General features: G+C 41.4%; 1 protein-coding gene across 1 annotated transcript in view; it reads right to left on the bottom strand.

Annotated features, from left to right (window-relative positions):
• DCC (DCC netrin 1 receptor) overlaps positions 1-21202 on the bottom strand; it is a 958218-nt gene that overhangs the window by 530455 nt on the left and 406561 nt on the right. The window contains exon 3 of the mRNA XM_073343560.1: positions 1061-1345. Within this exon, the coding sequence (XP_073199661.1) occupies positions 1061-1345 (285 nt within the window). The remainder of the gene's footprint in view (positions 1-1060; positions 1346-21202) is intronic.

The raw sequence follows: 21202 nt of genomic DNA, 5'->3' as shown, positions 1-21202 counted from the left end.
CATCAGAATCTAACATACAGAGAAAGTCTGAATCTCACAAATCCCATTCTGACAGGTTCAGAGTAACAGCCATGTTAGTCTGTATTTGCAAAAAGAAAAGGAGTACTTGTGGCACCTTAGAAAGCTTATGCTCAAATAAATTGGTTAGTCTCTAAGGTGCCACAAGTCCTCCTTTTCTTTTTACAAATCCCATTGGCTCTGCCCATCAAATCAATGGTTTCCAGAGCCATCTACCACTCCCCAAAACAGAGAATAAGCAGAACTCTGTGAGCCATGCCCCTATAAGAGATCCATGCATGGACAGATCCATTCTAATAGTTCAGAAGTAAAATTCCGGCTCTGCCAAACTCAGTGGCAATACTCCAAGTGGCTTCAGTGGGGTCTGGATTTCACTCTGGCAATCCAAGAGACCTGCACTGTGCCCTTTGGCTTAACTAGAAGTCACATATACCTGTGATCATCCAGCAGGAAGGCGTTTCCCAGCAGATTCTAAAAAATATGATGGTTAATGTCTTTGTAGAACTTCACTGGTGTTTGCCTATAGACACACAGCACTAGAAGGCAAGGCATTTCTGCACAGAATCATCCTGCAGAGCAATCTTCTGCTGCTCAATTATATTCATGATAATATTTCTAGAAATAAAGAAGCTGGAGCTAGATGGAAGAATATTGGAGTGATGGAAAACCTGGCAGGCCAAAAGGTACATAGAGTGAGATTTGGATACAGGAATGAATATGGATATAGATACAGGAACATAAACCTTTAACTAAAATTGCATCAGCTCTCAAACCGTGGCCTATGGAAATTTGGCTAGTTACATAAGGTCAGTGACTCACCTTCACACCCAGAAGCTTCTAAAGGTCTCCAGGCTCTTCAACATAAAGAACTTGGAAACCTATAGAAGCAACTGAAAAGAAAACTTAACTGCCCCCATTAGGAGTGGCAAGGTGGGTGAGGTAATATCTTTTATTGGACCACTTCAGTTGGTGAAAGACAAGCTTTTGAGCCACTATAATTGGGGCAGCATATAAGGACAATGTAAAAGCATATGGTTCTTACCGGTCAAAACTCTGACTTCTGCTTCATTTCCAGTTCTTGAACTAGCAGGATTTTTTCCAAGGCATCTATAGATCCCATTGTCTCCTGCTTGGATTCTGCTAATCTGTAAAGCTCCAGAGGGCAAGACAGCCACTCGGGTGTCACTCGGGCTCAGGATCAGGTCTTCCAGGTTTTTTTGCCAGTGTACCATCGGCATAGGCTCTCCAACTACTTCACACTTTAACAAAATTGTGTCTCCTGCAAAAGCTGTGACAGATTCTGTCTGGGAAAGAAACCTCAATGGTCCTGCAAGCACAAGGAAAAGAAGCAATTATATAGTCACTGAAAATATAAATTGCATGCTGTTTCTATGTTGATCTGGATTTGGTTAATCATGCAATCTGAAGAATAAGTGATGTTCAGACAAGTACTTTGAGGCTTCCGTGGCTGCTGAATGACTATCAGTGTGCCACTAATGAGTGTAATTTAAAGAAGAAAATAATAGATGTGTTTATTGACATAAGAAGAGTACCAAATAGCAACCCGTTGCTTACAAACAACTTCAGGAATAACTTTTATCAAAGTACAAACACCATGTTATTCAATACAAACTATTCAGAACAGGATGAAATTCAAAGAACGATGTACTGAAATTAGGTAGGGTTAAGAAACTTTTGTTATTTTTCACAACTTTCCACCTAATGGAATCTTTCTTCCATGCTGCACATCAAACTGTACGACTGACATACCCTCTGAAAGGGTACTATTTGTTGTGTTAAAACAAGGGACGTATATGTGCATGTTATTGCGGGGGGAGGGAGCAACGCCTATATTTAGGCTGCCTACCACTCTTCATTATGAAGGATTCTTGCAGCCTATTTTTGGAGAAGTTCTAACACAGCTGTTGTTTGCAGCAGGTCTTCAAAATTCAATAGGCCCCAAGGCTTTGAGCTAGTCTGTTAAAAAAATCACCACTTCCCCCAAGGAATGCAAATGAACAATTTAAGTATCTTTCAAAGCAATAGTGGCAGCAGCACTGGGAACATATGGGAGCTATCAGAGGTGAACCCACTCCCTAGACCCGACACATGGCACCAGTAGCTCATTCCACCCCTTCTGGGACAACCACAGTCTCTTGGTAGCAACTAATGTAGTTAGTCCTATATCTGAATTGGTAGCACTCTCTGACTCAGAGTTCAAATTCTGCTGATGTATGATGGCAGGGTTACTACAGGGGTAGATACTAGAAATTGTTTGTAACTTTTCCTTAAAAAGAAATTACCTACAAAAATGCACGTTTACCAACCAAAACACTCCCCACCCAATGCCTAATCTGGCATTAGGAAATGGCAGATTTATGGTTGCCAATGCAACATTAATTCTGCCCCCTCATGCATATGAGCATGATACTGTCTTTAATGATATGATCAAACTATTCCCACCCACCCCAAGTACACCAGCCTTATTCCAAGCATGGGATACCAAAACTAAAAGGCCAGATCTGTGAAAAGTCAAGTAGGTAGAAGCTGCAAGAATTGGACCTGGCCTGAGTGATTCAAAGATAATGCCCAGATTATAGGCCTCTATGGTGATGTTATCAATGGCAACAGAAAACTGAGGGAGAAGGGGAGAGGGAATGCTCAGTTGCCAAATGATGACGAGATGTCATCAGAGAAACAGGCTGAAGTTAGGGTTTGGATAGAGGGAGACAGGTCTTTAGCAGAGATTTAGATCTGTGAACCATCAGTATAAAGATGCTATTTGAAGCCACCCTCATGGATAAGATTATTTAGAAATAGGAGGTAGAGAGAGAAGAGCAGGTGGACAAGCACAGAGCTTCTTGGAGAGGCCTATTGACAAAAGGAGGGAGTGAAGAAAAAAACCCATCAAAAGAGATTTTGAAAGCAAATTGGAGGGGTAGGAGATGACCAGTAAGAGGCAAGAGCCTCAAAAGTCAACAGAGTACAGTACTTCAAAAAGTAGGGGAATGGTCGCTGGTGTCCAAGGCCACCAAGAGTTCAAGGAGAAAGAAAATAAAGGCCCTGGCATTTTGACCAGGAAGAAGTCACTCAAAAGTTCACTGAGTGGGTAGGGCAGAAACTAGTATGGTCTAATAGATGTATTGTTAGAGTTGGATTCAGGAAACCTGGGTTCAATTCCTGTCTTATCCACATTTCCTGTGTGATTGGGGTCAAGTCACGTAATCTACCCATTGTCTCAGTTCACCACCTGAGATATTTCACATGAAGAGGGAGGGCAGGGGTGTGAGGATGAAATCCATTAATGATTGTAAGCTGATCAGATATTATGGTAGCAAGAACTATATATTATTATTATTTATACTTCCATAGTGCCTAGGAACCCCAGTCATGGTCTAGGATCCCATTGTTCTAGGTGCTGTACAAACACACATATAATATACACACATTTAGCTAAATAGTCAAGGATGGAGTTGGAGGAGAGGAACACATGCATCCTTTAACTCAATAATGAATTTTAATGACAGTAACTGCAACCTGTGAAAAAGGTTCCTGCATGTTAAAAAAAGTCATACTGCATATTGTCCAACATGTTTAGTACTTTGTAATCATAATGATCACAGTTAATACATATTTCAAGAGTACTTTGCTCTGAAAAGAGAAAGAACAACTAAACTCTACATGGTAGTTTGGAATTCCACACCACAGGTGAACAGCCATCAGCTGCACCCTTCCATAGTCTACAGAAAGATCAAAAATGCTATATTTCAAATTAAGCTGTTGGCACAGACACAGGATGAAACAGCTTTTCACACACAGCAAAGCTGAAATGAACTAGAAAAGCAGAAGCACTGAACGCTTTCCATTTTAGCTTTGCTTTAAATAAAAAATTAAAAAGTTAAAAGCAACATGAGTGTAGACAGAAAGCTTTTAAAAGCCACTGCTACATCCATGTCAGCAGAAAAGAAGGTTCATGAAAGTTTAAGAGAGCAAAACAAACAAACAAAACCTGTCCATCAAGATAGCATATGACCAAGGCTTTTGTCACAAACAGCTGGCTGTCCTCAAGAGTCCATGCAATAATCCCAAGAGTCTCCATTTTAGGCAAATAAAATAAATAAAATAACTGCAGGACCAAGGCTGATTCTCACTTCGACCTGGCCACCCTAAGTAGTGACTCCAGAACTCCTTAAGAATGTTAGGCATAATACAAACAACCATCACCCTCCATACGTCACAGATTCATTTATTGTAGGAAAGGAGGAACATGCTTCACTTCACCTGGAACCCCTGTGGCACATGCACCTTTCACCAGACACCACACAAACCCCTTTGTGAGTTCTGTGTGGGAATCCAGACCCAGAAGTTTGGGGTGGGGTTAGAGAGAGAGGAGGGTCGGAGGTCTTCCTTCCAAGCCCATACGCAAAGCAGTGCAAGTGACTGCAGACTTTCCACTCCTGCTGTGGAAAAAGTCCTTCTAAACAAGGGTGTACTGGGGACAGTGGTGGTGGTGGTGGCTGAGAGAGATATGCCTATTTCAGTGGTGAATTTGGCTCTTGTCAAGGTTCCTTCCCCACTCTGAACTCTAGGGTACAGATGTGGGGACCTGCATGAAAACCCCCTAAGCTTATTTTTACCAGCTTAGGTTAAAACTTCCCCAAGGTACAAACTATTTTACCTTTTGCCCTTGGAATTTATTGCTGCCACCACCAAGAGTCTCACAAATATATAACCAGGAAAGAGCCCGCTTGGAAACGTCTTTCCCCACAAAATCCTCCCAAGCTCGACACCGCCTTTCCTGGGAAAGGCTTGATAAAAATCCTCACCAATTTGCATAGGTGAATACAGACTCAAACCCTTGGATCTTAAGAACAATGAAAAAAATCAGGTTCTTAAAAGAAGAATTTTAATTGAAGAAAAAGTAAAATCAGGATGGTAAATACCTTACAGGGTAATCAGATTCAAAACATAGAGAATCCCTCTAGGCAAAACCTTAAGTTACAAAAAGACACAAAAACAGGAATATACATTTCATTCAGCACAGCTTATTTTATCAGCCATTTAAACAAAACAGAATCTAACGCATATCTAGCTAGATTACTTACTAAGTTCTAAGACTCCATTCCTTTTCTGATCCCAGCAAAAGCATCACACAGACAGAGAGAACCTTTGTCTCTCCCCCACCCTCCAGTTTTGAAAGTATCTTGTCTCCTCATTGGTCATTTTGGTCAGATGCCAGAGAGGTTATCCTAGCTTCTTAACCCTTTACAGGTGAAAGGGTTTTTCCTCTGGCCAGGAGGGATTTAAAGGTGTTTACCCTTCCCTTTATATTTATGACAGCTCTACTGTATATAACACACACATTGTTACAACTCATGGAAAAGATGGAGAAAGACACTATAGTTAGGATTTTCAAGAGTGCCTAAGTGATTTAAAAGCACACGACTTTGTGACCCCCAATGGGACTTGTGCTCCTAAGCTACATAGGTGCTTTTGAAATTCTACCCTGTAGATGGCTACAGATTGGTGCAGTGTGGTATAAGGATTTTATCAGTCACAGATTGGATGGCCATGTTACGTTTGCGAGGCAAAGTCACTAGTTATGCACTCAGCCCAAAGCACCACCACTCGACACCACCATACATTCTATATATACCACTTGTGTTACAGAAAAGACATTTTAGGCATGTTTTAGAGAGTTTTAAAACATTATTGGGACTTTTCATTTTTTCTAAGGTCAGGTACCTTCATTCTCAGCCCAAGCATTCAGAACACAGAGAGAGCCATAAAAAAAAAGTTTCAAAATAACCTACCATAGGCTTTTTGTATATATATAAAATGTCACGGTTTTAAATTCTGATCTCCTGGGTCCTTGCAGGGCTAGAAGCATGTGCTGTTCCACTGGAAAGCAGGGACCTTCTCTTTTCCAGTGGTTATGTACAATGCTCCTGTTTATAGGTCTCCGGGATCCCACTATAGCACACCCCAATGCTGTCACTGGTCCAGGACTACATATTGCCTGGCAAAGGCCTCAAGTCTGTACAGTTTTTATGGTGAAATTCAACAACATTATTAGGCTTTTTTTTAAATTATTATTAAGATAGTTCTTTTGAAGCTGCTCAGACGCCTGGAATGTTGTATGCTGGTTCGGGGAGAGGACTAATGAGTAGATACTGAGACAGTCAAAACATTTATCACATGGTCAGCAATTTATCACAATGTTTTCCCAGCACCTAAAGTATTTTAAATATTAGTTGCCCCAGACACAATCCTCATTACAGTACTGACATCTGGTTCAAATGCTTTAGTCTGGCGTTGATTCCCTTGCATAGTTATACTAGTTTTAAGACAACCATAAAAATAAACCACTTCACAGTTCAGGTTCATGCCATCTATGGCTTTGAATGCACTGGGCTAGCTGCCTTTCACCCACTGTCTCAGAGCATTACACCCAGACCTGCTTTTTTAATTCTAATCTGAAAATGACATGCAGGTCTGATTTGCCCTGCAGCCTGGTTGGCAGCCTATCAGGATCCACATCTTTCCCTATAGAAGGTCTAATTATTAAGTAATTAAAGTTCATTTAATAAAAAGGCTTATCATTTGGGGGACAGACCTTGGGGTCTGGAGCATGCTTAGCTATTAAATATTCAGCAATTTAGTAACAGTCAGTAAAATCCCATGAATGAGAGCTGCTTTAAGTGTTTTGTTTGTTTCAAATTAATGTCTGCAAGGTTACATAACATCAAGGCAAGACCCTTTTTTCCACTTTCAATGCACACAGTAGCTGAAGGGCAGGGAACCAAGTTAATGAAAAGGAGCTATATGCTTCTGTTAGGTTCAGGCAGCACCAAAGGAAGAGCAGATCTTCCATAAACCTCTTCCTAATTAACTCTCCCTTATTTTTATTGTTTTCATTTTGTTTTTTTAATCTTTCCTTTCCCATATTTTTATTCTACTTCATCAGAAAAACTCTCCACACTAGCTGAGCCAGGGAGTCAACAACAAAGAAAGGGGGAGAAAAGTATCAGCAAGTATTGAGTATTCATTGCTTGCAGCCAGACTTATTTGGGCTGTAATACTGTATAAATCTCACACACTAAGCTGGGTCAGGATTGGACAGTACTTGTACAAGGACCTTAAAGGATAAGTCATGACAATTCTTGCCTGTAAGTGGAACTCTTCTATTGGGATTGTGCTGAATCAGGGTGACAGAGTAGCGTTTGGTGGCACTGAGTTGCTGGAGATGCTGTCTTTTAAGAAGAGATGTAAAAATGAGGTTTTGGTCACTTATGGTCATCACAGAACCAATGACAGGGTTCCCCATCCACCAACAGTGAATGTTTTTGGCTCAGACACTAAAGTTAAGACCCTAATTCCCCTTAGGGCAATTTCTTTCTATCCAACTAAAATAACTTCTCATCTCTGCAGTTTCAGAGGGCTACGGGATTCCTTTTTCCTTCCTCTCCTAAATGGTTGTGAAGTATTGCTGTGCACCACACAGTTAAATAACGGATGTGTTCCTTCCAAAATGTTGCTGCATTTTAGGGGTTGATGAAGAAAATGGGGCCCTAAATGCTTTGGTGGAATTCTAGCTTGGGGTGAATGAATGAAAACATTTGATGGAGTGGCACTTCAGTTTGCTGAGGCAGTATGCAGAAGAAATGTTACAAAAGAACATGTATTTTAGCATATGGTTAAATAAAGGTAATTTTGTGCTAGGGTTAATTTGTATCATCATCATCTAAATGGTTCTTTTCTTGTTACAAATCACACCTTGGGAAATTGGCGGCAGTAAACCACAGTAGAGGTAGTAACATTGATGAAAAGCTTCTGGTAAAGCTATATAATTTAGATTTCTGATTTAGAAGAACCTACTGGGAGAAAATTGAAGTTAATGATATACATTTAAAAATACTTTTATAATGGAAAGCCAACCAGAGAAGATGCCTCAACCACTACAATAGAGCTATTCTGAGTCCCTTTTGTCAACCTAATTAGAAAGATTCACCAAGCTTTTAAGTTGTTCAACTTAATGCATCTTAATAGGATATTTTATGCCTATGCAATTACACCTAAAACTTAAGCACTTATGGTTTTCAAAAAAGAAAACTTGACCAGCCAGTGACAAAGGACAATGAATGGGGAAAACAGCAAAGGCTGGAAAGTGAGGGTACAGCTACACCACAGGTGAAGGTGTAACTGTAGGGCAGATGTGCACCCGAGTGAGCCCTGGGTATGTACTTGGGTTGCTTGCCCATACTGAAACCCATGCCACCATGTCTTCACTATTATTGTTAAACATGCTAATTAGATTAAAAATAGTGCAGATGTGCCTCCCCCTGTTACAATTATACCTTAATTTGTGGTGCTAATGTACCCTGAATGGCTCAAGAGCAGAGCAGGCCAGGGCTAGGAGAAACAAAGGAAGCTGGTGAAACAGTCATCTCTGCTCTGTTTAAAACTACACTCCCAGGGGAGGAAACGTTGAACCAATGTTCAAGCTTTTGCTTAATGACATTCAAAGCCTTTCATTCTGACAGGTTTTGCCTCTGGCCAGGAGGGATTTTATAGTTCTGTATACAGAAAGGTGGTTACCCTTCCCTTTATATTTATGACAAACACATTTATACTGAAGACATTTCTGAGAAGCAGGCCAGTGTTATTACCCCCATTTTGGGGAACTGAGGCAGAGATGGACTAAAGGTAAAATTTTCTAGCGGCAACTTAGGTACTTAGGAGTTCCACTAAGGGCTTTTCTACACTACAAAGTTAAGTAGACATGAGGCAACTTACGTCGACCTAACTTTTGGGGAAATCTTGACAGAAACTTTACAGGTGGAAAGGAAGCTTAGGTTCATGTTGTGGAGTTAGTTTTCAGCTATAGATAATAAAATAAAAACAGAACCCAGAAGGAGATAAGTTTGGACTCCAATTCAGGTCTATGCACTCTGCCAAGAATGGGGTGGGCATTCAACTAGTTCACACAGACCCATGTGGGAAGTTACCATTTGGCAACAAACCCTGGATCCATCAGTCTAAGGACATCAATTACTTTCAGACATTCAATTTTTCCCCCATTTAAAAAATATTTGAACAGATACTCTTTATGTTCAATATTTGCCCGCCAAAAAGTCTCCTATTATTATGCTATTCTGATGTTCCCTTAGTTAGTGCCTCTTTGTTTTGCCATCCCAGAATGAGTAATATTGCTTTCTGCCAAGAAATCAAAAGAAGTTTAAATGTTTTCAACCAGCTTCATCCCCAAAAACAAAGCATTTGGACTCACTTCAGAGGAATCAAACTGTTTTCAATCCAGGCATCTGAGGGTAAAGTGAGATGTCATTTCTGCAATTTGCATTTCACACTCTATTACTGAATTAGGAGCCTATTACTGCATTTCTGCTATAATGCCACTAAATCTTTTTCAGTAGATTCTTTCAGTAGAATTTCACCTTGGATATTTAGGGGGTCAAAATGCCATAAGGTTTGCATATTATATATCATAAGCCCACATGACATCTCTACAGTTGAGTTCCACCTGGGTTTGAATCACTTTGAGCATAGCTATTTGTCATCCACACTAGCTGAACTGTTAATTTTCAGTGACAATACACCTGTGGGGAAACAGGAAATATTACCCTTATTTTTTTTAATCCACTGACAAACCCACATACTGCTTTGTCCCTGCTCAGACAGAAATCAGAGGGTACAAATCTCTTCATCTTCCTTTCAGCACTTCTTGCCAAGGTGCTAGTGACTTGCAGCCAGTAAATGGAGTAGGCTTCCTGCCAATCACCAATGGAACAATTTCATCTGCTTCTCAAAACAGGAAGTCAGCAAGAAAAAGTAACAGGCCTGTCACTGCTGAGGGATCTAGAAGGAGCCATATTTCAAAATCTCTTATTAAAAACAATAAAAATGGAGTCTTTGTCATCCACATGCCATGCATTGGTAGTACATGTGTCATAAACAATGTAGTTTATTAAATTCAAAGTAAGTAGTTTGGAGCAGGGACATTGTTTTTATAAGTGTTTGTACAGTGACCAGCACAATGGAGTGGGATCTCTCAGTGTTATTACAAAAGAAATAATTAATAATCCATATATTTATTCTTCCCCGTAGTTAAACTATTTAGTTTCTCAATCACTTTGAAGAGACCTTTGGAAAATTTAAAATTCCTTTGGCAAAACCATAAAAGCACTTTCCTAGATCACTGACATCTTCACCTCTACTTGAGCTGAATGGCTCACAATTGTCTGCCATTAGGATGCCTGAGAGATTCCTTGAGCAATGTTGAAGGAAATCCCTAATGCTCTGTTATGGAAATAGAGTGATATCATGCTCTGGGTAAAGAGATGGTGTATAATATGTCTTGGCCTCTGAGGATGAGCAATTGCTCCTAGACCCTCACAATTGTATTCTGCTGCACAGGAGACCTACAGCATTTCCATTGGGCAGCAGCTGCCACAAACAAAACCCTGTCGAATGAAGGGCTCAAAGCTCAGGCAACCCACTACCCTAATGGATTCTTCATTGTGAGACAGTGATAGTGAGCCCAGCAAATGTAACAAAGGTCAGTGTGATTTGTGTAAAACTAATACATCTGTATCAGCAAATCCTTTTCATCATGGCTTATGAATCCAGCTCTATATTTTGGAGCTGAAGCTTTTAGAAATCTCAACAGCTGTCTAATGTGACATGACCAGTAGTTTATTCCTTAGTGATATCATGAGGTATTCCTAATATGACAGACCAGTTCTGACATGCTGAAGGTCAAACTGTTCAGTCAGAGGATTGACTTCTGTCATAACCAGCAAACACATTGCGTTTAGACTAGACTACAGGGCAGAAAATGCTTATGTACATTACCTTTCCAACCTCTAGCTTGCAGCATGGACCATCCATTTTCAATTTTTGGAAAGTGCTTGGATCCAAAACACACCAAAGATAAAAAACAGTATAGCATGCTGCTGCTGCATATCCTCCACTCTCTACAGTAAGAAGAAAAGGAGTACTTGTAGCACCTTAGAGACTAACCAATTTATTTGAGCATGAGCTTTCGTGAGCTACAGCTCACTTCATCGGGCCGATGAAGTGAGCTGTAGCTCACGAAAGCTCATGCTCAAATAAATTGGTTAGTCTCTAAGGTGCCACAAGTACTCCTTTTCTTTTTGCGAATACAGACTAACACAGCTGTTACTCTGAAACTCTCTACAGTGGCTTTCTACTGAATATTGAATCAAGTTCAAGGCTTCAGCCCTTATTTCAAGCCAGATAGGGTTTGTCTAGGGAGCAATTAAACACCCGCAGCTGGCACGAGTCATCTGGCCTTGCAAGGCTTGGGATACAGGAATGTTTAATTGTAGTGTAGACTTTCTGGCTGGAGCTGGAGCCCAGGCTCTGGGACCTTTCAGGATATAGAACTTTCTTAGATGCTTTTCCCAGATTGTTGAATAAAATTCCACAAGAATTAAGGACTGTCACAAATCTCACCACCTTCCTCTCCAAGTGCAAGGCACACTTCTTTGATCTGCCTTCTCTAACAAACGCGGAGCTGTGGGTACATATTAAAACAAAACTAAAAAACACACAACAGCAGCAAGAGACCCTCCCAAAACACTCTACACTACAAACATGATTCTTCTCATGGGGAGAGGATCAGAGAGAGAACAAACCACATGTGACAGATGTCAGCGATGTTGCTTCAACTGCTGGGAGGGTGCTCTGATGCTACAGTGATGAGGGTGGCATAATTCTATATAAAACAGAAAACACTTTTCCACCAAATTAAGCTGAGTTTGAACAAGTGTTGACTGTCATAATTATAGTGTTAGTTTTACCAATTATTACTACCTTCATTTTGAGCCCAATTCTGTGTTGAGCACCCTTAACTCCCACTTACTTCAATGGGCACTAACTTCAACAGACATTAAGGATGGCAATGTTTTGCCACTTTGGACCCATTGTTTGTTTATTTACAGCAGGGTACAAAGCTCATTGCTTTCCAAACATTCAAGAAGGATGGCTCAGAGCTCACAGTCTGAGCAGACAGACAAGCTGGCCGATATCAGGGTAAGGGGAACAGCCATGGGCAATCTATATAGGTCTCCTTGTTTCACAATAAGCAGCATGACAGAAATGGGTTTTTAAGAGGGACTTAAAGATGGACAGGGTAAAAGTCATGTGGATGAGGTCAGGGAGGTGACACCAAGCATAGAGGCCCGTGTGGAAGAAGGTACAGAGATGATTGTGCATGAAGCTGTCAAACAAGTAAATAAGGCTGGGGACACTGGTGGAGCAAAGGGGAAAGGGGATAATACAAAGTGAGAATTCCTGCCCAGTAATGTCGATTATAATTGAATTACTATCAGGTAATGCTTTTAGCACTTTGGTTCAACATAGTTCCACTGTTCACATCTGCTGCCTGAGGAAACTCTGCAGGCCACCAAGCCTGTAAATGCTAATTGTGATTCTTCAGGGGGTGATAGAATGATGGTAGTGCCCTGGAGGACCCACCTTCACAGCTCCTTGCTTGGGACAGGATGTTGTAGAACCCTGAGGCCTCCCAACAGGGGCCTTAAGGGGCCTGGCACTCTCCTAATAGTTCATTATCTAACAGTAAAAACTAGAGAGAAGTACTGAAGAAGCAAATTAGTTGAAAGGTTCATTCTGAGGAACTACACACCCAAGAATTCAAAAAATCACAGTTCAGGCCTCAAAAATCATGACATCATTGTCTTAAAATGATGAGGTGGGGAGGAGGGGGTTGTTGTTTTTTAATTGTTTTGGGTTGTATTTAGCTGTGCTTTGCTTTTGGCTTTTAGGGCTCAAGTTTATGCTTTTCTCTCCAACCATCAGAACTAGAAAATTCCTTTTATTTTTTTTTTCTACGTAAACTGAGATTCTCACATAATCACATGTATCCAAGAGCTAGGACTTTAAAGAAATCACCAAATATCAGGAGATTTGTGATAAAGCCTCAAGAGTTGGCAACACTGTATGCTTATTAATTTATACTGTGAAGGAATAGTGTAACATTACATAATCCATATTATGAGCAGTGTCAAATACTACAGAGGCATGAACATGTAAGAAACTTAGTATACTAAGCATTGTATCATTATAGACAGAAATATTTGTATAATACAATGAAATTCCTCTTATGCCCACAACATTTATATATTTATTTATAAAGATACAGTTAAATCTACTTGCTACACATGGGAAGATTTGGTCAGGAATGTATTATGGTTTTGGGATTTTTTTGGTAAATTATTAGCTAATAAAATTATCCTCCCGCCCTCCCGCAAAGAAGTTATTGTCTTGCTCATGGAAGCAGATGGAGAGTGATAGGAATTTGGGTCTGGTAGGTTGTAAGGGACCAGGGCATAAGTGGTCTGGCCTAGCGGTCACAGCTGTGCTGGGGTCCATGTCAGAGACAGTAGTGATGAGCAAGGATTGGCCTCCTGGTGGCACTGTGCGAACATCAGCTGTCCCAGGTTCTAATCTCTGGTTCCTTACATCACCCACCACCACTTCAGAGGCACCCTTCCTCCGGATAGGTTACAGACCTGGTTTATCTAAGTGATATTGATGAAACCTTTTTCCAAGTCAGGGTCATGGACATGGGCAGCAGGTTCCAAGGAGCATTCTTCACTGGTTAAAAGACATGGAACAAAGGGTAAGAATAAATGGTAAATTTTCAGAATGGAGAGGGGTAACTAGTGGTGTTCCCCAAGGGTCAGTCCTAGGACCAACCCTATTCAACTTATTCATAAATGATCTGGAGAAAGGAGTAAACAGTGCGGTGATTTGCAGATGATACTAAACTGCTCAAAATAGTTAAGACCAAAGCAGACTGTTAAGAACTTCAAAAAGATCTCACAAAACTAAGCGATTGGGCAACAAAATGGCAAATGAAATTTAATGTGGTTAAATGTAAAGTTATGCACATTGGAAAAAATAAACCCAACTATACGTACAATATGATGGGGGCTAATTTAGCTACAACTAATCAGGAGAAAGATCTTGGAGTCATCGTGGATAGTTCTCTGAAGACATCCACGCAGTGTGCAGTGGCAGTCAAAAAAGCTAACGGGATGTTAGGAATCATTAAAAAGGGGATCGAGAATAAGATGGAGAATATCTTTTTGCCCTTATATAAATCCATGGTACATTCTGAATACTGCATATAGATGTGGTCCTCTCATCTCAAAAAAGATATACTGGCATTAGGAAAGGTTCAGAAAAGGGCAACTAAAATGACTAGGGGTTTGGAACGGGTCCCATATGAGGAGAGATTAAAGAGGCTACGACTTTTCAGCTTGGAAAAGGGGAGACTAAGGAGGGATATGATAGAGGGATATAAAATCATGAGTGGTGTGGAAAAAGTGAATAAGGAAAAGTTATTTACCTGTTCCCATAATATAAGAACTAGGGGCCACCAAAGGAAATTAATGGGTAGCAGGCTTAAAACAAATAAAAGGAAGTTCTTCTTCACTCAGAACACAGTCAACCTGTGGAACTCCTTGCCTGAGGAGGTTGTGAAGGCTAGGACTATAACAGGATTTAAAAGACAACTGGATAAATTCATGGAGATTAAGTCCATTAATGGCTATTAGCCAGGATGGGCAAGGAATGGTGTCCCTAGCCTCTGTTTGTCAGAGGGTGGAGATGGATGGCAGGAGAGAGATCACTTGATCATTACCTGTCAGATTCACTCCCTCTGGGGCACCTGGCATTGGCCACTGTTGGTAGACAGGATACTGGGCTGGATGGACCTTTGGTCTGACCCAGTATAGCCCTTCTTTATGTTCTCCGTGACCATAGCCCTCCCGATTGGTTAGGTAGTACAGTATCCCACTCTGCAGTTAAAGTCAAGGATAGCATGGACTACATATTTTTCATGCCCCTGGATCTGGACTGGCAGAGGTGGTTGTTGGGACTGATCAGGAAAGGGGTCCTCTGTGTAAGTCTTCAGAAGGGATACATGAAAAACTAGATGTACCTTAAGTGATCAAGGGAGCTGCAATTTGAAGATGATGGGGTTTTTGCTGACAAATCCGGAAGGGTCTGAGGACCCTAGCTTGCAGGATAGCCTGTGCATGCAGAGGTGTCTTGCTGCAAGCCAGACCTTTTGATCCATCATGACAGCTGGGCCTTCCTGGCATTGATGATCTGAGTACCACTTGTAGTTCCTTGTCACATCTTTGAGGTTATCTTTAATCTCCTCATGGATATGGTGAATTTGTTGGATCCAGTGAGCAGCTGTTGGGTTTGGAGAGGCTGCTGGCAAGGCCAGGTGGAAGGAAGGGTGAAACCCATAACTGGCAATGAAGGGACTCTACCCCATGGAGGAGTAGTTGGCGTTGTTGTATGATAACTCAGCATAAGGAAGAAGGAAGAACCAGTTGTCTTGATGGTCGTTGACAAAGCACTTTAGGTATCACTCTAATACTTGGTAGTCCTCTTCATCTGCCCACCTGTCTGGGGATGATACATGGAGCAGGTAAAAGTGCAAACATCCATTAGTCAGAGTGCTTCACACCAAAAGTGTGAGACAAACTGTGGGCCTAGGTCTGAGGTGATATGGTCCAGAATGTACAAGGCAGCTGGCCTTTGTCCTTGCTGGAGTCTTTGTGCTGAGTGAGCACAATGAAGGTCATTAAAATGTGGAAAATGCTCACAGGCAGGGGTGCTGGAACCTTTTGTATAGTGGGGGTGTTGAGAGACATTGAACCAAACTGTAAACCCTGTATATGATGGAAACCACTTCAAGCCAGGGAGTGCAGCACCCCTAGTTCCAGGACCTATGCTCAAAAGACGGCATTCCAGTCTTCTAACACCCAGCCATCCTGCACTGCTCCTTGGCTGTGACTCTGTAGGAATATCAGCTTTATCAGGCTCAGAAGACCTGAGTTGTAGTTCCTGGATCCTTGCACAGATTTACTTACATATCTGTAGGCCCCTGGAGTGATCAGATCACGTAACTTACCTTTGAATGAGACAAATTTGATAAAAGCATCTCTAAATTCAGCCCTGAAATATAGGGCAATGAAATGAGTGTTCTCTATATGGCCACTACACAGGAAGAAGCCCAGGCAGAGTCAAATGCCAATTTGAGAAACAGATTGGTATTTTATTGAATATTAGCTGGCAAAACTAAATCACTGGATATGCATAAGAAACCATTTATCACTACTATTGTTTGTAGTGCAGCATCTCCCAGAGGCTCTGATCACTTTCATAGCTTTTGTGGTAGGTGCAGTACACACACACACACACACACACACACAAACGCAGGTTCAGAGTGTTGTTTGTATGTTAAAGATCCTATTTAAGTCCATGTCTCCTCAGATTTGACCATTACCTGTCCACACTCTTCCCCATTTTACTCTGTTCTATAAGTAAGGCAGTGGACTGACAAGAGTCTTGAAACACTCTGCATCTAAGCAAAATATCTGCTTGAAACTACCCCGTGTAAATCCAGAAGAAACCCGCTAACTCTAAAGCACAGAGTGAGGAGACTCAGAGCACAATCTGGCTCCCAGTTCTTCACCTTACTTTCACCCATGTTTACCCTAAACTGGCACTTTTGCTGAAGCACAACACCTTTGCTGTCCTTGCTGGATACCATGCAATGTCTTGCAGGGTAAGTTAAAACTTCACTGTATATGTCATTTTACTTTAGTGAACAACAGAAATCACAGATACTGGCCAGGGCGCGATATTTTCTAAAGCTTTCCCTCTCAAGAGTGTAGGGGCAAAGGAACTAGATCCTGACAGAAAGGAACAAGTCATGTATGTCCATTGGTTTACTAAATCTATTTGTCCGGCTTAAAGGACAGAAGCATGTTCTAGCGTACAGAAAAATCCTTCAACTACTGATGAATAAAGTACACACGGAGGGTCGAACCCTGCTTTATTCATTAACAAATTCCCATTGACTTGAATGGGGACATTCCTTTCTGTCAGGGTGAAATTCTCATGCTCGTAGCACCAAACTGGAGAGGGAAAACTTCTGAAGATACAACAATCTCTTCTGCCAGAGCTTAGCTTGTCTTCTTTAAAATAACAACAATGATCATAAAGGTTTCCGAGTAGCAGCCGTGTTAGTCTGTATTCGCAAAAAGAAAAGGAGTACTTGTTAGTCTCTAAGGTGCCACAAATTTATCTGAGCATAAGCTTTTGTGAGCTACAGCTCACTTCATCGGATGAATGCATCCGATGAAGTGAGCTGTAGCTCACGAAAGCTTATGCTCAAATAAATCTGTTAGTCGCTAAGGTGCCACAAGTACTCCTTTTCTTTTTAATGATAATAAAGGCTTTCCATTTATTATTCCATAATAATGGAAACCAAATGCAGCAACCTGCTAGGGTTATTTGGATTGAGTACTGTAGCATTGTTACGCTTTACCACAAATCCAAAGTAAATCAGCAGTAGCCTTCAGCACCAATAAATAACATGAATATTTTATGCTGTATCATATCTAACTTCAACTTTATTTTTATCCATAGCTGAGGATGGGTTACGTGAAACTGAACAGCCCCAGTGAATTCTTCAGTATTATGTTTTCCGTATGCTTACTGCCCCTCTTCCCCCGCCACACTCTCCTCCCCCTGAATATTATGCTCAATGTTTGCATTTCTCTGCTCTTTATATCAGGGTTAGATGGAGATATACTGTAGCAGTATTAAATTTGTTCAGTGAAAAATAAAGAAGTTACATTACAGTGCATCTTAGGTGGCCTTGATACTTTACAAAAGGAGAAAATAATCCAATTTTATGATGCACCTCTCTCCTTCCACCCTTAGACACCTCCCCCGGCCCTCCATCCCATGCCAGGAATCTCAATGGGTTAGGAAGCAGCTGCTCATCTCACCCTTTCAGCAGGCAGAAGGATAGTAGTCAGCAATAATCAAGAGCAACAGGAAAAGTAAGATGAGAGCAGATAAAAGTTGGGGCCATCTACTAGCCTCTAATAATCAAGCACTGATATGTTTTGCACTTACATAATGCTGTTTGACCAGTGCGCTCAAAAAGAGGTATAAATGTTCATCCATTCACAAAGCCTTTCAGTTCTTTTGTCAGGTAAGCAAGCATCATTTTGTCAGAGACACATTTTACTGATGGAAAAACCTATAGAAAGGAAAAGTCACTTCCCAAGGGTATACAGGGAGCCAGTGGAAAAGCTGGAAGTAGAACATTGGAGTGGCATCTCCCAGACCTCTGCTCTAACTACAACACAACATTTTAAAGGAAAAGGATGCTCGGGGAGACAGTGCCTCCTAGTGATGAGAGCCTTACGACCAGAGTTCTATTCCCAGCTCTGTCTCCGGTCTATTGGGTGGCCTTGGGCAAGTCATTTCACCTTCCTGTCACTTAGTTTCCCCAACTGTAAAATGGCGATTATGGCTCTTATCTCCTTACTGATGAAATCACTATATAACAGCTAGGTGTTATTATTTCTACTCATTAGAGGCTCTTATACGGCCATAATCACCGAAGAATCTGAGTACCCTTCAGTAAAGTGTTAACTGGCATGACTAAAATCTGCCATGTGAAGTTTATTTGCTTTAATATATTCCATTATTGTAACAAATCTGTAGCTACATAACTCTTTACGGTAGTTCCTGAGCTGCTCACCACAATCATTTGGAACAGCTGAGATTGAACTCAAGTCCCCTTCCTCCTAAAATACAGACCCCTTCCATTTAAGGAAATTCTAATTTTCTACATTAGAAGGGCTGGGGAGTGGAACACATACCCCTAGGCCAGTTCATTTAAGTATTGTTTCTGAAATAAAGGTATAAGAAGCAAACTTTTCATTTAAGACAATTAATACACTGGGTAGTTTGTTATTAAAACATTGCTACACATGTCACAACTTATTTTCAAATTCAATGGCAAAAATGTTCATTAACACAGAGTTACTGTTGCCCAGTGATAGCTCATGCCCCTACAGAATGCTAAGTTTTGCAAAACTCAAACTTCTAAAAACAAGGAAGGCCACACAACCTTAACTCTGCCTTCCTGGAGCTGGCATGAGCCACTGAGAATTATCTGCAAGCATTCTAGTTGCTTTCAGTGTTTTAGGTGTAGCTGTACTGAATGGTGGAGCCAGTAAGTGGGACAAGTTGTCAGAGGTTTGTGATATGAGGAGATCAGGGAATTAATCAGAGCTGTGATTGTGAAATGAGTAGATTTGGGTCTGAGTCATCCCCCCAACCACCTCCAAGAGTGATGAAAGGAAAGAGATGAATATGTACTTTGCGGTTCCAGACTGCACCATTTCACTACAGAATTTTGTAGGTTGTGTCAGTAGCACAAGAACTGTGGTCTTTTTACTATTGATATTGTCAGTAATGAGATGGGATAGGAGAGCGGCCTGTGGATTTAATGGTAGCTAGGGGAAAGCATAGGTTAAAGTGGTATCCTGTGTGCAAGTATAAAGGGGTGCAAAAGGTTATGAAGTGCTCGTTAAATTTTATGAGTGTGGTATTCTTTGGGGGAATGTAGGAAAAGTGTAGGTAACGCCTGTCCATTAAAGTGAAAAGGCACAGCTCCCATCCCTGCAGATCCCAGTTTATATGGATGCGGAAGGAGAGGGCCTCAAACCCCGCAAGAGGAGCAGGATCTCCCAGATTCCAGCACACTCAGCAGACAGGTCGAGGCCTCAGAGCCCTGCTGTGGGGTAGACTCCCCCAGATCCCAGCACATACACTGAGGAGCAGAACCCATAACTTCATCTGCTATCTCGAGACCCTCCCACTCCTCCTAATCCCCCATCCTCCTTCCTTGAGCCCCAAGCCCTCTTCCTTCTCCCCAATACTATAATACTCCATCCCTCACTACAGACACAAACCCCTCTCCCTCATTCCCACTTATTCTTGCACCCCTAATCATCCCTTCCCTCCCAGTGAGCATTCACCTATCTCATTTATTTTCTTTTCAAAAACAGTGTAAGCACCTTCTTATTTATTGGCTGTACTCAGATTACATTTCTCCAATATAAAATAAAATGTAAAATAGCCTTGACGGGGCAGATTTTTCTCAAATGTTTACAGCTCATTCTCAGTTCTGCCCAAAGTGGATTTCAAACTTCAAAGTCACTAAAGTCTGAGAACGTAATGAAAATGCTGATTCCCCACTACCCAGAGGCTGTACCTTGGGAACTCCTTGCTCAAAGGAACCCACCCTACCCTACACGCTCCTGAAGCATAACAAATTTCACAACAATCAGTTTAAACATGTGGATTTTAGAGCACTTAGAAGAGTCATCCTTTAAACAGGAAGGGCTTCCTAAGCTCAGCTAAATCAGAGCTAGCACTGCATTACAAGATTGTACAAAATTAGAGGGAAAATGGAGGAGCGGGGCTGCACACATCCATCAGCAACATAGCAGGCTCACAGGGGGCTAATGTGGCCCATTCACCTAAATGAGATGTTCTCATCTGAGAGAGAATGCACAATGGAGACGAATACAGCCTGAAACAATAACTCTGAAAAGGGTGAACTGCTCCATTCATATCACTGGGTGTTGCCATCCCCCCTGTCCAGTGCAGCCCCAACCCCCTACTTCTCTCCACCCCCTAAAATGCCGTTCCCCTGCCAGCAAGCATTTCCCTTCTTTAAAAAAAAAAATCCCACACCTCACAGAGACAGATTTTAGCAGTATGCTTCCTGATCTTTTCCAGATTTCTGCCCAAAGGGAACTCAAATTGTCCCTGGGTGAGGGGGGCTCAGGATCAAGGACTTAGCCTCTTGAGCTACCTAAGCTCTTGAGTCCCATAAAGCATTCCACTTACAGATCCTCTTAGCTAGGCTCTCTACACATGCTCAGTGTGATCTGCTAGGTTCTCGAGTAAGGGTCAAGTACCAGACTGGAAAACTAAACTCTTGCTCATAATTTTCTAAATTTTGTTCACCCAAAGGGCTAGTGGGTGCCATGCACTCTATGAGGTTAACCCTCAAGTCACTGAGACCCTTGTACTGAGATCAGAGCCTTGGTTTGATCTCTAGGTCAGGGGGGGATGATACACATCAAACATTGCCAGAATATGCAAACCTTTAGAAACGCTGTTAATTTTGGGGCGGCTGTATTTCAGGAACCTCTTGCTCAAATGACTCCACATTTGATTCACTAACCGTACCCCACACCTACATGAAGCACACCAAATT

This window comes from Lepidochelys kempii, chromosome 5 (genome assembly GCF_965140265.1).
Source record: "Lepidochelys kempii isolate rLepKem1 chromosome 5, rLepKem1.hap2, whole genome shotgun sequence".
Classification (NCBI taxonomy): domain Eukaryota; kingdom Metazoa; phylum Chordata; order Testudines; family Cheloniidae; genus Lepidochelys; species Lepidochelys kempii.
The sequence above is the reverse complement of the archived record's forward strand: the minus strand, read 5'-3'. Positions and strand labels throughout refer to the sequence as shown.